At 40.9% G+C, this 16,227-nt stretch overlaps 1 protein-coding gene across 1 annotated transcript; it reads right to left on the bottom strand.

Moving 5' to 3' along the window:
- Positions 1-941: 941 nt before the first annotated feature.
- Positions 942-14,632, bottom strand: LOC117431995 (beta-1,3-galactosyltransferase 5-like). Its single transcript, XM_034053362.1, has 4 exons — positions 14,477-14,632; positions 6,692-7,261; positions 5,471-5,713; positions 942-1,115 (listed from the first exon to the last, which is right to left on the bottom strand). The coding sequence occupies exons 1-4, from the start codon at positions 14,630-14,632 to the stop codon at positions 942-944; spliced, it is 1,143 nt and encodes a 380-aa protein (XP_033909253.1).
- Positions 14,633-16,227: the final 1,595 nt, after the last annotated feature.

Genomic DNA, 16,227 nt, shown 5'->3' with positions numbered 1-16,227 from the left:
GTTACTTGCCAGATGTACTAGCATAACTATTCCAGCAAAAAAGTAATTTTCAACCACTTCTAAAAGCTTCTGAAATAAGGTAGTTTAGAAAAAACACTAGGATTGTGCAGCTGTCAAATTAGTCCTATTGGAAACTGCAATTATAAAGAGATTTTTCATTTGTCATAGTTGTAGAGGGGGAAGAAATTATAGTTGCACATAATGTTCACTTCCGAAAGATTTTAGACATTGATTATCATCTAGGCAGAATCAACATCGGAGAATGATAGAGATTTCACAAAATAGGATATTACATTCCTGATCTTGACTATCTGCCTGGTGTATTTCAGTCAAGCTGTGATGGAATCCTAATAATTAAAGTCTAAAACAAATGCTTAAAGCAAAGCAGACTAAAATGTCTTACCTCTTATTTGTTTTTCTAAACATTATTACTGGTTCCCTTTTATGTGCTGAGATTCTTTTATTAATCTGACATTACTTTATGATCCGTTTCAAATACATGCTACCCATGGTGCATCCTGGTAGATCACATGGTCTCATTGCAACTAGACCATGGGGTCAGTTTGACTACAATGCCTGGAGTGATCAGGACAAGCAGCAGCATCTTTACAGAAGCATGAGAACACAATGGCGAGTCACATTGTTCAGGCTGATGGAAGTTAACAAGTCACGTGTAGGGAAAAGTTTGGGCTCAAATTGTGAAAAATCATATCTGTTACAATAAGGAACACCCTACACAATACCTAATCATTTATTATCAATCCCAAGAAACAGAAGAGTGTTCTTATGAACAACTTATAACCATAAAAAAGTGCTGTTGTTTTTTAACTTTTTTAAAAATGTGCTGGAATTCTTAAGAAGAAAAAAAAAATCCAAGTCAATCGAAATACAAGTCTTATCTTGAACCCTTTCCTCCATCCCTCTCTCCTTCCCTCCCTCTGTCAGATCTCCCCCATCACATTGAGGTCAGCTAGTTGTTCCTGGAAGCAGCGGTCCCGGCTCACTCTCTCCACTGCCTTCTGGGCCCAGTGCAGTTGTGCAGGCCTGAGCCCGTGCGAGGTCACCAGCAGGCTGTATGGACATGGGTGGAAGGGCACCATGTAATTGTAGAACACCTGCAGACAAAGCACAAATCACTACGGTTACTGCTTCTGCTTTGCTTTAAATTTAGAGTGCCCATTTATTTTACGCCTGCTTTTCTCCCCAATTTATTACGTCCCCCCCAGAACAGCTCAGGAGAACTGAAGGCCCGATTTCACAAGCAAGCCAATTGCCTCTTTACACCAAGGAGCTCTGCCGTGGATGTCAGCATGCCAGCCCTACAGGCATCCGTTTAGCTCGCTGGCCACCTACTACATACAGCTACAGCATGGTGAATTACCGGTAAACCAATTGTCGATAGATTAATCAATAACACTGATAATCGTTTCATGCAGCTACTTTACTAGCTTCAATACCAGACTATACAGTAGACAATTATGGTGATAACCGTCCTACATTATAATTGGTCTTGCTGTTTGTTTGTTTTTTATTCATATAACTTACAATACACATAAGATGTACTTGACGCTCCTGTGCTGTTTCCTTATCTTCCCAGATCACGTGAAATAATTTAAAGTATTTTTACGGCATTATGAATTGCTTCAGGCAACATGATCTATACCAAAGCTCAGTAGTATGTTTACATTTTTGGCTGCAGTCCTGAAATTATTTATCTTCATTCTTTCCAGTCGGAAACAATAAAAGTCAGTAGATGCATCTTACCCCGTGCTAGCTTTTACAGTCAAGTTGCTCAGGTTGCTAGGATACGGTCTGCCTGGCATCACGTGCAGCAGTGTCACCTGGGATGAAAGACCTCAATGGCCTATCGGTTTCAGACAGGTTTTATTTTTGTTTTTTTACACACTTCATTTTAGAATGTTCTACTGCAATGGTAATGCATAGAATAAATGAAATACCAAGCCTGCTCTGGCTGTGAGCGGAAGTCAGAACCATGGTGTATGGTTCTTCTCAGGCCCTGTTCCTAACCAGAAGCCTGGTCATTCTGAACTGTCCTTTCAGCGTTTTGCATAGACAATTTATTCATTCATTCATTAATTCAGTTACAGTAGCTTTACAGGAATAATAAAAAAAAACTTATAAACACAAGTTTGAATTATTAAAATTGCAACCAACTTTGAAAAACATCCCTAAAAGTATATTTTTGTATATTGGGCAGCAAGAAACACAGCACGGAAACCTTTACAGGTAAGGTAGAAGCATTTCCAATTAAAAAATAATGCATGCACAACACCACGTAAGCTTTATTTAGTTTTCTTTTTTTATTTTTACCTTGTTCTTAATAGAATATGAATAATTGAGAGACACTTTGGGATAAGTTTTTCATTAAGCGAGAGTCGTCGTCTTCACTCTTTAATTCTTCAGTGGTGGAAACATCATACCAAGTATTTTTTCTTGTAATTGTTTTTTCCTGGGACAAAGCAGCACATTTCTAAACCATAAACACAGAAATGAACGCTTGCTGAAATCATACATTTTTATACATTTACATACATGAAATGAATATAATTTTCCATCAAACAATATTATTCATGTATTATTGTAATGTACTGAATCACGTTGGTTCTATTTGTTTTCCAGAACTTTTAATTTAAATATATTGTAGCGATCTTGGTTCCTGCAGGCAGGCGCATCACACAGGGTGAGGCAATCCACACACAGGCGGAGGGCGGACGTGAACCTGGGACCTCTCGTACCAAAGCATAGCGCCGATACCGCTGTACAAAAGAGCTGGCTCCTTTGCAAGGAGCATATATCAGGCTTATGTCTTTGTGTGTGATTACGTCACCTACCAGCCCTACTGCTGCCTTCCCCCGTGCATGCTACACTCTCCCCTGCCAGCCTCAAGTCCGCCCCGGACTTGCTAACCAGGCTACAGTCCGACGAGTGCATATCAGGGTTCCTGCATCCCACTTCTGACGCCAATATAGCGATCTTGGTTCCCGCAGGCAGGCGCATCACACTGGGCAAGGCAATCCACACACAGGCGGAGGGCGGGCGCGAACCCGGGACCTCTCGCACTAAAGCATAGCGTCGATACCGCTGTACAAAAGAGCCGGCTCCCTTGAAAGGAGCATATAATCGGGTTTATGTCTTCTTGTGCGATTACGTCACCTACCAGCCCAACTGTGCATTCCCCCGTGCACGCTACAAAATCTCACTCAAGTCAGCCGTTGGCGGGGGTCTAGTTCTCTATATGTCTATGACGAGAGCGGAACTTCATTTTATTTTAATATTAACAACAAGGGGGCTGTCATGGGGGATTCCCTGTATGACACCACTCGCCATGCACCATAGGTTCTTAAAAAAACTATCAGCTCACAAACCTGCTTATTGTCACGTTTTGTGCAGCCTGACAAATGCTGCGTGGCCATTCTTTACTAAGTAACCACAATATATAAATCATTTCCAACTCAACTAACAACCAACAATCATCTCGGCTGATAAACTGACATTTTGTGCAGCCTGTCAAATGCTGTGTGGGCGGTCTTAACGGGATACAGTTCAGTTACAATTACAAAGCACCAACGTCAACGAATGTTTCTTCTTTAACATAGTCAGTCTTATACAAATGCAGAAAAAAAAAAAAAAACAAGTGCAATGCCTAACTGGTAGCTCTCATCAGTCGACAATTCATGCTTTTTTTTTTTAGATAATGACACAAACTGTTTCATTCCAGTTAATGATACAAAACGTATTTGTCCTGTAGTAAACTATATGTATTTGTTTAAATGTAAAGAACTACTAGCTGTACAAAATAAAACACTGCTCTTTAATTCACTGTTAGTTTTCTTTCTTTTTTTCTCGCTCTCGTCATGAGTTTTCATAGGCAAGCGTGAAACCCGGTTGATATCATGACCCGCTTTATATCATTAATTATGCCTGCACAGCAATCATGATATAAAGTGGGTTCATCTGTACTTGCTGATTGCGATGATACTTTTATGCCTCGCTATGGTACTGGAATCTTCATGTGATAGATAGGGACACAGAGGAACAAAACTAAATTCAAAAGTAGCAGACAATTTTCATTTTAAATGCTTCATTGCATTCTGACAAATTCACTGAGAAATGACACTTTCCTACATAGACAGGAACGCAGAATAACAAACAAAATTCAAAAGTAGCATACACTTTTTATTTTAAATGCTTCATTGCGTTATGACAAATTTAATGAGAAAAATGGCACTTCTGCCATCAGCTTTAGAGCAGGTGTGACAGACGTGACGGCGATACATAAGCAGTCCTCCAAAGATTCTTGTGTCAGCCTGTTTCGAGCATCTGTTTTATTGCATGTATTGTGGAATAAGCCGCTTCGCAGGTGTAAGTAGATCCAAACATGGAGAGCACAAACAGAGCCAGCTTCTTCATGGTCGCGTAGTTCTCTGGACACATGTAGGCGGACCTGAATTATTTGTTAATTAATTCAGTTTTCAGTAACGACGATGCCTGCAAATCTACTAGTTCTAGTGTCTGAGACCCAGCCTGCATAGTGAATGAACAGCACAGCAGGGAGGGTTCCTGGAATGTGATTGTGTTTGCATTCATTCTGCAGATCCTGGGTTCTGATGGTCCAATACTGAGTTATCAAGTTTTCTAAATATCCATTTATCTTTAAACTTGCCTGGAGAATCCTAAGAGCTGGGACTAACATCCTTCCTCATTCTATTAAAATGATGTGGCAATGTAATCTTTCAATTATGTCACCTGCTCTCTCTAATGGGTGAGGGAGTTGAAAAGTCACATGTTCACATGATTTGAATGGAATGAGGAAGGCTGTTCAGTCCCGGCACTTAGGATTCTCCAGACAAGCTCAAAGCAACTCAAAGCCAGGTAATGACAGGAATAGCACACCCAGGAGACAGGAGTCTCACCCGAAAGACGGAGTGCAAGGAGGTTAAGTGACTTGCTCAGGGTTACACAGTGAGTCAGTGGGATTTGAACCAGGGACCTCCTAGTTACAAGCCCTTTTCTTTAACCACTGGACCACACAAGCTGCTGCTCAGACATGAGCCCTGAACAAAGGAGCTGGCTCCTCTTTTATACATGTGGTCACACTCAAATTGGCAAAGCTATCCATTTGAGTCTGACCACATTCTGCACATGGTTTTTGCAGGGATGTAATTTTTTATTTACAATAACACAGTAGATATTTACACCACTCACAATATATACATTTTCACATGTGCAGGGCCCCAGCCTTGTCCCTGACGGATTTAGCAAATAACAAGAACTCAGTATTGGAGGAGCAACTGAACCCAGAACTGCTCCGAATGATTGCAAAAACCATACAATTTCAAGAGAACTATAAAGAACAATTCCAATGACAGCAGATGCTACTTACTCTTTTATAGACCTTGTGTTTGATGGTGTACCTTCTCGTTAAGAGAGATATTTGAATAGTGTTTACCTGCACGGAGCTCAGGTAGCTGGGCTGCACCCCCAGTGTGTTGAGACACATGCCTATGAAGACGTCCTCCAGTTTGATTTCACGGACAGTTGGACTGACTGTCAGGATGTCCCAGACCAGGTCCATTGAGAGGACGTACCCTGTCCCCGAACAGAAGGGAGGGTAGTAGTCAAAGGGGAACTCGGTCTTACTCACGTAGTATTTACTGTTGGGGTTACGGACCGGTTCTCCCTCCAAAGAGACCTGAAATACATCAATTATACAACATGTACTAATTGAATCCATCTGTCTCTGTCCCGTTGTAAAAGCATGATAAAGCTTATACACAACAACAGGTCAATCTTAAGAGACATATTGTGAGAATATGTCTCTTAAGATTGTGAAAAATATTGTGAGAAACCTTTGACCCTTGACCTAGGCCACAGAATACCAGGCCAGTTAATTTTTTTTTAAGTAGAACTTTGTGGATAAAGTTTTGTACAGTTGGATCCTTGAGTGGAATATGCAGTTGTGCAGTTTAGAAAGAAGCTTATAGCAAACATGTACCTTCATTTAAAACAGACATCTGGAACTGCACCAAGGTAAAGGCCGTTTCTCACGTCGCTTGCCTTACCTACCAGGAAGTCTGTTACTGCTTTACTTCATTGTTCATTTAACCCCAGCAGTATCCCCTGGGTCAAAGCATTTTAGTGGATGAGATAGCATGTCAAGTAGTGGGGGAAGCAGCTGATTGGGTATTGAGAGGAAAGAAGCCAGTGAAGGGGTGGGGACAGTTTCACCCACCAGGTGAAATGACCCAGGAAGTGCAAGACAGTCTAAAAGCAGGGTTTGCAAACATAGATTTCTTTAACCTAGAAAAGTAGCAGATACCATGTTTTAAAATGAAAATACATGTTTAGTAAAACGTGTCTCTTTAAAAACTGCACATTTGAGACATATATAACAAATAGATTTGCATGAGGAAGAAAATGTATGGAACTATTTTGTTTGCCACAATCGAAACTTTAATCACAAAAAGCAACCAGTACAAAGTTGATTTTGTTTCAGCAGCTAAATCAACCAGATTCTAAAAGAATCTCTCACCCTGTCTGTGTAGAGATGTGTGTGTGTAGCCCTTCACAGGAGCAGGGGAAGGACTAAAGAATATCTCACCCTGCCTGTGTAGAGATGTGTGTGTGTAGCCCTTCGCAGGAACAGGGGAAGGAGTAAAGAATATCTCACCCTGCCTGTGTAGAGATGTGTGTGTGTAGCCCTTCTCAGGAGCAGGGGAAGGAGCCGTTGAATGTTCACAAACACATCTGAATCTGTTTTAAACACATACGAGGCCCCAGGGCAGGCCTGGGCCACCCACTGCAGGCCCATCAGTGTCTTCAGCGTCAGGTTGTAGTAAGAGTCCACAAAGTCCCTCTGTAAAACATCTCCATAAACCCTGTCCTCCGCTGCTAGCGCCACCTGCTGAATGGAGCTACCAGGGAAGGACCCAAGTAGAAAAATAATCAACACAGGTTTTCCAGCAACTACTCTGTTCTTAGCCCAAGTTGAGCGGATTGCTTTTCGGACTATGAAGCTGTAAGGTTCGCTTGTGACGAGGATGACCAAGAATGGAGGCTCAGAGGAGCAGTTGTGGTTCCAGGGTGAAAGAGTCACTGGTGAGCTCATGTTTAGAATAGAGCCATACTGGTTAGGAGGGTCCAGAGGAACTTCACAGAGGAAGAGGAGTGAGCTCAGGAAGATCAAGTAGCCCAACAGGACACAGTGTCTCTGCTGGTACAGGAGAGTGATGGCTTTTAGCTGGAGGAAGAATAGACAGAAAGGTATTAGACAAAGAAAAGAGGTTCGTCCAATAAAGAGTATCACATCTCCTCCTCTTTGTCTATCGTATGTTTAATAGATAAATATTTCAAGCTTTTCTTCACACTCACCAATCTGAGCCACTGTTTTGGAATCCATTGGTAGAAAGTGCCAGTTCTTGTTGGAGTCATATCAATTCAACAAAGAAAAAACAGTTACAAAGCTAGAAGTGTTGGACATTGACAGTGAAATCGATGGATGTATTTCATCAGAATGATCTTTCCTTGAGTGCTGGTCTGAGACTGTGATGTCATTGCTGCCATTGTGATGTCACAGCTTCAGAAGCACTAAATATATAGTGCTTAATTTGAGCCGGATCCTGCCGGAACAGGATCCGGCACCTCTCAGATTTTACTTTTTTTGTTCCGGCACCTAATTTGTCCGGATCCGGTACCTCTCGCGGCATGATTTATTATTTTTTCCACTGTTTGCACTGTAAACATTCTAATAAAAGCGATCAGAGTTAAAGTTGCCTCTGCCTCCTCGTTATTTCTCCCGCCCCCCAGTAAAAGCGCATCCTATCCTGCCACACCGATTCCAGACCTGCTCTCTTATTTGTACATAGAGATTATGGGGCGGGCCGGCGGGGTAAGTAACTGATCTTGAAACAGTGGTGGTGAGCTAGTGAGAGATCCTTACGTGATCACGTCACGTAGCCTAGGCTAGTCGTCGCTACTGAATTTGAAACATGTCGTGGGAAAGGAAAGCCAAATCAAAAATGAGGGGGAAACTTACGGTGGCCCTGAAGTGCAAAACACAAGCAAATAAAAAAAGTGCAGCAAATAAAAAAATACAGACAAACAAAAAAATGTGTACCTGCAATTAAAAAAAAGCTTACCTGCAATTAAAAAAAAGCTTACCTGCAATTAAAAAAAAGCTTACCTGCAATTAAAAAAAAGCTTACCTGCAATTAAAAAAAAGCTTACCTGCAATTAAAAAAACGCCTGCATCTTAAAATTTGTGTACAAACACAAAAAAGCTTACATCTTATTATTATTTATTTCTTAGCAGACGCCTTATCCAGGGCGACTTACAATTGTTACAAGATATCACATTATTTTTTCATACAATGACCCATTTATACAGTTGGGTTTTTACTGGATCAATCTAGGTAAAGTACCTTGCTCAAGGGTACAGCAGCAGTGTCCCCCCACCTGGGATTGAACCCACGACCCTCCGGTCAAGAGTCCAGAGCCCTCACCACTACTCCACACTGCTGTCCTTAAAATTTGTGTACAAACACAAAAAAACGCGTACAGCTTAAAATGTGCGACAAACACAAAAAAAACGCGTACAGCTTAAAAAAAACAGCACCATACAAATCAAATCCTATAACGGAAATGACATAAACAAGTGGGCGGGTGTTGGTGGTGAAAAGACTAAATCAGATCTCCGATTGGATGAACATTTACTCAGTTACTGTGATCCTGGACCGTGGAATTCTTAAAAGGAAGACAGAATCCCTCATAAAGTTACACCATTATGTAATCACTCATATCTATAAAATAGCTGCTGTACATAGACTGTAGTAGTGATGTGGCAGCTCCGCGCTTTTACACTTTTATAATGCAGGCTACTATTTTGTATGCGCCATTGTTCAGTCCCCCCTTTACCACGGTAATAATATTTCTTTTTTAAAAATCGTGATTCTATATTTTTATAGAAAGAAAAAAATGTAGAGAGAGAGAGAGAGAGAGAGAGAGAGAGAGAGAGAGAGAGAGAGAGAGACCCAAGTGTACAAAGACGGCAGCTTCCACGGTCCAGGATCACAGTAACTGAGTAAATGTTCATCCAATCAGAGATCTGATTTAGTCTTTTCACACCCACTTGTTTATGTCATTTCCGTTATAGGATTTGATTTGTATGGTGCTGTTTTTTTTTTTAAGATGTACGCGTTTTTTTGTGTTTGTCGCACATTAAGATGTACGCGTTTTTTTGTGTTTGTACACAAATTTTAAGATGTACGCGTTTTTTTGTGTTTGTACACAAATTTTAAGATGCAAGTGTTTTTTTGTGTTTGTCGCACATTTTAAGATGTACGCGTTTTTTTGTGTTTGTCGCACATTTTAAGATGTACGCGTTTTTTTGTGTTTGTCGCACATTAAGATGTACGCGGTTTTTTGTGTTTGTACACAAATTTTAAGATGTACGCGGTTTTTTGTGTTTGTACACATATTTTAAGATGTACGCGTTTTTTTGTGTTTGTACACAAATTTTAAGATGTAAGTGTTTTTTTGTTTGTCGCACATTTTAAGCTGTACGCGTTTTTTTGTGTTTGTACACAAATTTTAAGATGTGTTTTTTTTGTGTTTGTCGCACATTTTAAGCTGTACGCGTTTTTTTGTGTTTGTCGCACATTTTAAGATGTACGCGTTTTTTTGTGTTTGTCGCACATTAAGATGTACGCGGTTTTTTGTGTTTGTACACAAATTTTAAGATGTACGCGGTTTTTTGTGTTTGTACACATATTTTAAGATGTACGCGTTTTTTTGTGTTTGTCGCACATTTTAAGATGTACGCGTTTTTTTGTGTTTGTACACATATTTTAAGATGTACGCGTTTTTTTGTGTTTGTACACAAATTTTAAGATGTAAGTGTTTTTTTGTTTGTCGCACATTTTAAGATGTACGCGTTTTTTTGTGTTTGTACACAAATTTTAAGATGTGTTTTTTTGTGTTTGTCGCACATTTTAAGATGTACGCGTTTTTTTGTGTTTGTCGCACATTTTAAGCTGTACGCGTTTTTTTGCGTTGTACACAAATTTTAAGATGTACGCGTTTTTTTGTGTTTGTCGCACATTTTAAGATGCTGGGTTTGTTTTTGTATTTGCAGTCGTTTTTTTTAATTGCAGGAACACATTTTTTGGTTTGTATTTTTTTATTTGCTTGTGTTTTGCACTTCAGGGCCACCGTAGAAACTGCTCCTGATGGCGATGCCTTAGATAGCAGCGCTGTCTGCGCTTAATCCCGCCAGTTCAGCATCACCACCGGCACGTCCTCCACTAGCTAGCAGGCCACTAGTGAGTCCGACTCGGCGGGAGAGGGGGACGGGGACGGGGTCGGGGAGGACTAGTGATGGGCAGTTCGATTATTTTTAGTGACTCGATTAATTTGTTTCAGTTTAGTTTGGTGAATCGATTCATTTCGTTCATTTGATTCACTGATTCAATGACACAAAAACAATCATTCTAGACCGCATTAAGATTGTTTACGTAGGTTTATTTGAACCGGAAAGATCACAAAAAAACTGCACATCACAAAAGCTAGGGAGAATCTATATTTGGTTGACTTGGTTCATAAACATTAAATTAAATATAGTTTTTAAAAAATTAATAATATATATTTAGAATACTGGAGATAACATAACAGATTGAACCATTAGCATTGTTTAGCCATCAGTATCAATCTAATCTAATTTAATGTAATCTTTAAAAAAAAAATAGTCAATTGCATTTCTTATGTGTTTTTTTTTCTATACATTTGGAGTCACCCATTGTTGTTGTGAAAAACAAAAAAGAGAGGCTCGAACGAGTGGTATTTGTGGAACTAATCCGTGGTATTTATTCAGCACATAGCAAAACACTGTTTGCCCAATTCCTCTTCTATCCAGTAAATCTTTGGGATTACTAGTCATGTAATCAATCACACGTTGAAGCACACCCATAACCGCAACATGTATATTTTATAAAAACAAAATTTAAACGTGTATATATTTAGTATTTTTTAGTGTTTAACACAGTAAAATAACATTTAGAAAATGTTTATTTAATGTGCGTGTAAAATATAATAGACGTTTAAGAACGTCATCCATTAGAATGTGCAATATCCTCCTAAAAGGTTGTTGTATCGTAGCTGATACTACGTTTCACCTTGTGGACTAAGGGGAATCGCCGTCATTATTAAATTATAAAATATTTAACCGTAGTTGTAAATTGTCATGTATAAAATACGTTCATTCCTCAAGGTCAAATATGTAATCACAAGTTATATAATTAAGCCTTGGGTACAATAACGTTACAATACCAGTAGATGTATTTATTTATTTTGGAAATGAGGTGTATATCTCAATTATTATTATTATTATTATTATTATTATTATTATTATTATTATTAATATTATTTAGTAATTTGGCTGACTTTACTCAAGATGACTTAAAAGTATTAATCATAGGGAGGGATGAAACTAGCAAAAGAGTGGGTGGAATGTACAGTAACATCCTCTGCCTCCGACGTAAAAAAACAACAACAAAGAGCCCTTAGAAAAAAGGTTTTTGAACATGCCCGAACCAAGGCCCATTTAGCGGCAGCAAGCATTGTAGCCAAGGCTAAAGATAACACCTTAACACAGGTTATAGTTACATTGTGTTTGTCACTTTTTTCTCATGCGTTCCATACCTCAGAGCCCCCCGGAACACCCCTCCTCTCACGCTCACTATGTGTTCCGGGACCTCCCGATTTACAAATTAAGCACTGTATATATATATATATATATATATATATATATATATATATATATATATATATATATATATATATATACAGTGCCTTGCGAAAGTATTCGGCCCCCTTGAACTTTGCGACCTTTTGCCACATTTCAGGCTTCAAACATAAAGATATGAAACTGTAATTTTTTGTGAAGAATCAACAACAAGTGGGACACAATCATGAAGTGGAACGAAATTTATTGGATATTTCAAACTTTTTTAACAAATAAAAAACTGAAAAATTGTGCGTGCAAAATTATTCAGCCCCTTTACTTTCAGTGCAGCAAACTCTCTCCAGAAGTTCTGTGAGGATCTCTGAATGATCCAATGTTGACCTAAATGACTAATGATGATAAATAGAATCCACCTGTGTGTAATCAAGTCTCCGTATAAATGCACCTGCACTGTGATAGTCTCAGAGGTCCGTTTAAAGCGCAGAGAGCATCATGAAGAACAAGGAACACACCAGGCAGGTCCGAGATACTGTTGTGGAGAAGTTTAAAGCCGGATTTGGATACAAAAAGATTTCCCAAGCTTTAAACATCCCAAGGAGCACTGTGCAAGCGATAATATTGAAATGGAAGGAGTATCAGACCACTGCAAATATACCAAGACCTGGCCGTCCCTCTAAACTTTCAGCTCATACAAGGAGAAGACTGATCAGAGATGCAACCAAGAGGCCCATGATCACTCTGGATGAACTGCAGAGATCTACAGCTGAGGTGGGAGACTCTGTCCATAGGACAACAATCAGTCGTATACTGCACAAATCTGGCCTTTATGGAAGAGTGGCAAGAAGAAAGCCATTTCTTAAAGATATCCATAAAAAGTGTAGTTTACAGTTTGCCACAAGCCACCTGGGAGACACACCAAACATGTGGAAGAAGGTGCTCTGGTCAGATGAAACCAAAATCGAACTTTTTGGCAACAATGCAAAACGTCATGTTTGGCGTAAAAGCAACACAGCTCATCACCCTGAACACACCATCCCCACTGTCAAACATGGTGGTGGCAGCATCATGGTTTGGGCCTGCTTTTCTTCAGCAGGGACAGGGAAGATGGTTAAAATTGATGGGAAGATGGATGGAGCCAAATACAGGACCATTCTGGAAGAAAACCTGATGGAGTCTGCAAAAGACCTGAGACTGGGACGGAGATTTGTCTTCCAACAAGACAATGATCCAAAACATAAAGCAAAATCTACAATGGAATGGTTCACAAATAAACATATCCAGGTGTTAGAATGGCCAAGTCAAAGTCCAGACCTGAATCCAATCGAGAATCTGTGGAAAGAACTGAAAACTGCTGTTCACAAATGCTCTCCATCCAACCTCACTGAGCTCGAGCTGTTTTGCAAGGAGGAATGGGCAAAAATTTCAGTCTCTCGATGTGCAAAACTGATAGAGACATACCCCAAGCGACTTACAGCTGTAATCGCAGCAAAAGGTGGCGCTACAAAGTATTAACTTAAGGGGGCTGAATAATTTTGCACGTCCCAATTTTTCAGTTTTTTATTTGTTAAAAAAGTTTGAAATATCCAATAAATTTCGTTCCACTCCATGATTGTGTCCCACTTGTTGTTGATTCTTCACAAAAAATTACAGTTTCATATCTTTATGTTTGAAGCCTGAAATGTGGCAAAAGGTCGCAAAGTTCAAGGGGGCCGAATACTTTCGCAAGGCACTGTATATATATATATATATATATATATATATATATATATATATATATATATATATATATATATTTGTGACAAAGCTCTTGCTGGGTAAGCGAACTTGTACACAAATCAGTATGGGAGACACACACAAGAAGGTACAGTCACAAATAAAGTTTGTTCCAACAAGACGGTGCTTGTATGTTTATTACCTTGTGCCGTGTTGGACACACGGCCCACAGGGTCAGGGATATCAAGGGTCAGTTCACAAATCTGGTTCTCTGTACAAATCAAGTTCACAGCCAGTAGGGTTCTTAGTCAGTCCAGGTCATACACAGTAAATCAATAAAAAAAATCCACAAAACAGTAATAGCACACTCCCCCAATGCCTCACCACCTTCTACTCTCTCTCCTCCCTTCCTGGTCTGTGTTGACCCTTTTTATATTGGCCGACCACACCCCATGACTGTTATGGGTGTGGCTGCCACGCCTCGGCACATTACTCTGGCTGTTGGGGCTTGTAGTCTTTTTGGGGCGGCCATTTTGCGAATTGTAGTCCCCCCTCTGGTCGCAATCCAGTGAGAGGACAGAGCCCTGTTAGCAGTTCTGCCCTCACATACTTGCCATTTATAACACGGCCCCTTGGTTTGTCACATATCCTCCCCCCTAGCTTCGACCCCCTGGGTCGGGCTACCGCTGCAAAAAATGTGTACATTCGGGACAAACCATTAGCATTCCCCATTTCTTTTCCAGCCCTATGAACCACTTCATAATTAAATGGCTGGAGGCTTTAAAACCACCGCATCACCCGGGCATTCTTGTCTTTGGCCCTATAAATCCAAGAGAGCGGAGCATGGTCACTTATAATAGTGAAGTGGCGCCCTAGTAGGTAATATGTTAAGCTTTCTAGGGCCCATTTTATCGCTAAGCACTCTTTTTCCACTACAGAATAGTTTTTTTCCCTTGGTTCCAACTTTCTGCTTAGAAACAGGATGGGATGTTCTACGCCCCCTACCTCTTGTGAGAGGACAGCTCCCAACCCGACCTCGGAAGCGTCGGTCTGGACAATGAACTCTTTTTCAAAATCTGGGACCACCAGCACTGGGTTACTGCAGAGGGCTTCTTTTAGGGCTTCAAAAGCTTTAGTTGCTTTTTTGTCCCATTCAACCATTGTTGGCTCCCTTGCCTTGGTCATATCAGTGAGTGGGGTGGCTACTGTGGCGTAATCTGGGATAAACCGCCGATAATACCCTGTCAACCCTAAAAAGGATCTCACTTGTTTTTTATTCACTGGCCTTGGCCAATTTTTAATTGCCTCAACCTTGGAGGTCTGAGGCTTAATGACTCCTCTGCCTACTACATAGCCCAAATATTTTGTCTCCTCCAGACCCAAGTGACACTGCGGGGTTTGCCGTGAGCCCCGCCTTTCTCAGGTCATCTAGCACAGCCTGAACCCGTGGTAGGTGGGATTCCTATTCGGTGCTGTGGATAACTTCATCATCAATGTAAGCCGCTGCATATGCTCTGTGAGGTCTCAAAACCTGATCCATTAGCCGCTGAAAGGTGGCTGGGGCTCCGTGCAACCCAAAGGGCATGACGGTGTACTGGAACAGACCGTCAGGGGTGGAAAACGCTGTCTTTGGCCCTTGGGTTAATGGGATCTGCCAGTACCCTTTTGCTAGATCTAAAGTAGAAATATACCGGACATTACCAATCTTGTCTAAAAGCTCATCCACCCGGGGCATGGGGTAGGCATCAAACTTGGAGATTTCATTAACTTTTCTAAAATCATTGCAGAATCTCCACAACCCGTCTGGTTTGGAGACCATCACTATGGGACTAGACCATTCACTGTGGGATTCTTCAATAACCCCTGCCTCTAACATTTTATCTGTCTCGGCTCTGATTGCGGCTCGTCAAGCCTCGGGCACCCTATAGGGTTTCATGCTCACTTTCCTCCCTGGTATGGAAATTATATCGTGCAGTGACTTGTGTTCGCTCTGGTACTGCGGAGAAGACGTCTTTATTATAGTGCACCAACCTTTTGACCTCCTGTGCCTGTGCTGGGGAAAGTGTTGGTGAAACATGCACAGCTGGGTTCCCTAGTGGGGTAATGGGGTAAGTGACCACCAGTCCTTCCCTTTCCCTCCATGCTTTTAAAAGGTTCACATGATAGATTTGCTCTGGGGGTCGATGCCCTGGCTGTCGGACCCGATAGTTAACCTCTCCTATTTTTTCTATAATCTCGTACGGCCCTTTCCATTTGGCCAAAAATTTACACTCTACTGTGGGAACTAGTAACATCACCTTATCCCCAGGTTGAAACACCCTAACTTTTGCTTGTCTGTTGTATGTATGCCACTGGTGCTCCTGTGCCTGCCTCATGTGTTCTCTAACTATGGGTGTGACTATGGAAATCCTATCCTGCACGGCTGTGACGTGTTCTATGACGCTGTGAAAAGGGGAGGCTTGTTGTTCCCAGGTCTCCCGTGCAATGTCTAGGATCCCCCATGGGTGTCTACCATAAACTAACTCGAATGGTGAAAACCCTAGTGACGCTTGGGGAACCTCCCTAATAGCGAACAAGTACGGCAGCAAGAAATACCAGTTTTTCCCATCTTTGTCAATTACTTTTCTGAGCATAGACTTAAGGGTGCGGTTAAACCGTTCAACCAGACCGTCTGTCTGAGGATGATAGACTGAAGTTCTTAACTGCTTTATGTGTAACAACTTGCAAATATCTGCCATAATACAAGACATGAAAGG

This window comes from Acipenser ruthenus, chromosome 27 (assembly GCF_902713425.1).
Source record: "Acipenser ruthenus chromosome 27, fAciRut3.2 maternal haplotype, whole genome shotgun sequence".
NCBI classification, from domain to species: Eukaryota; Metazoa; Chordata; class Actinopteri; order Acipenseriformes; family Acipenseridae; genus Acipenser; species Acipenser ruthenus.
The sequence above is the reverse complement of the archived record's forward strand: the minus strand, read 5'-3'. Positions and strand labels throughout refer to the sequence as shown.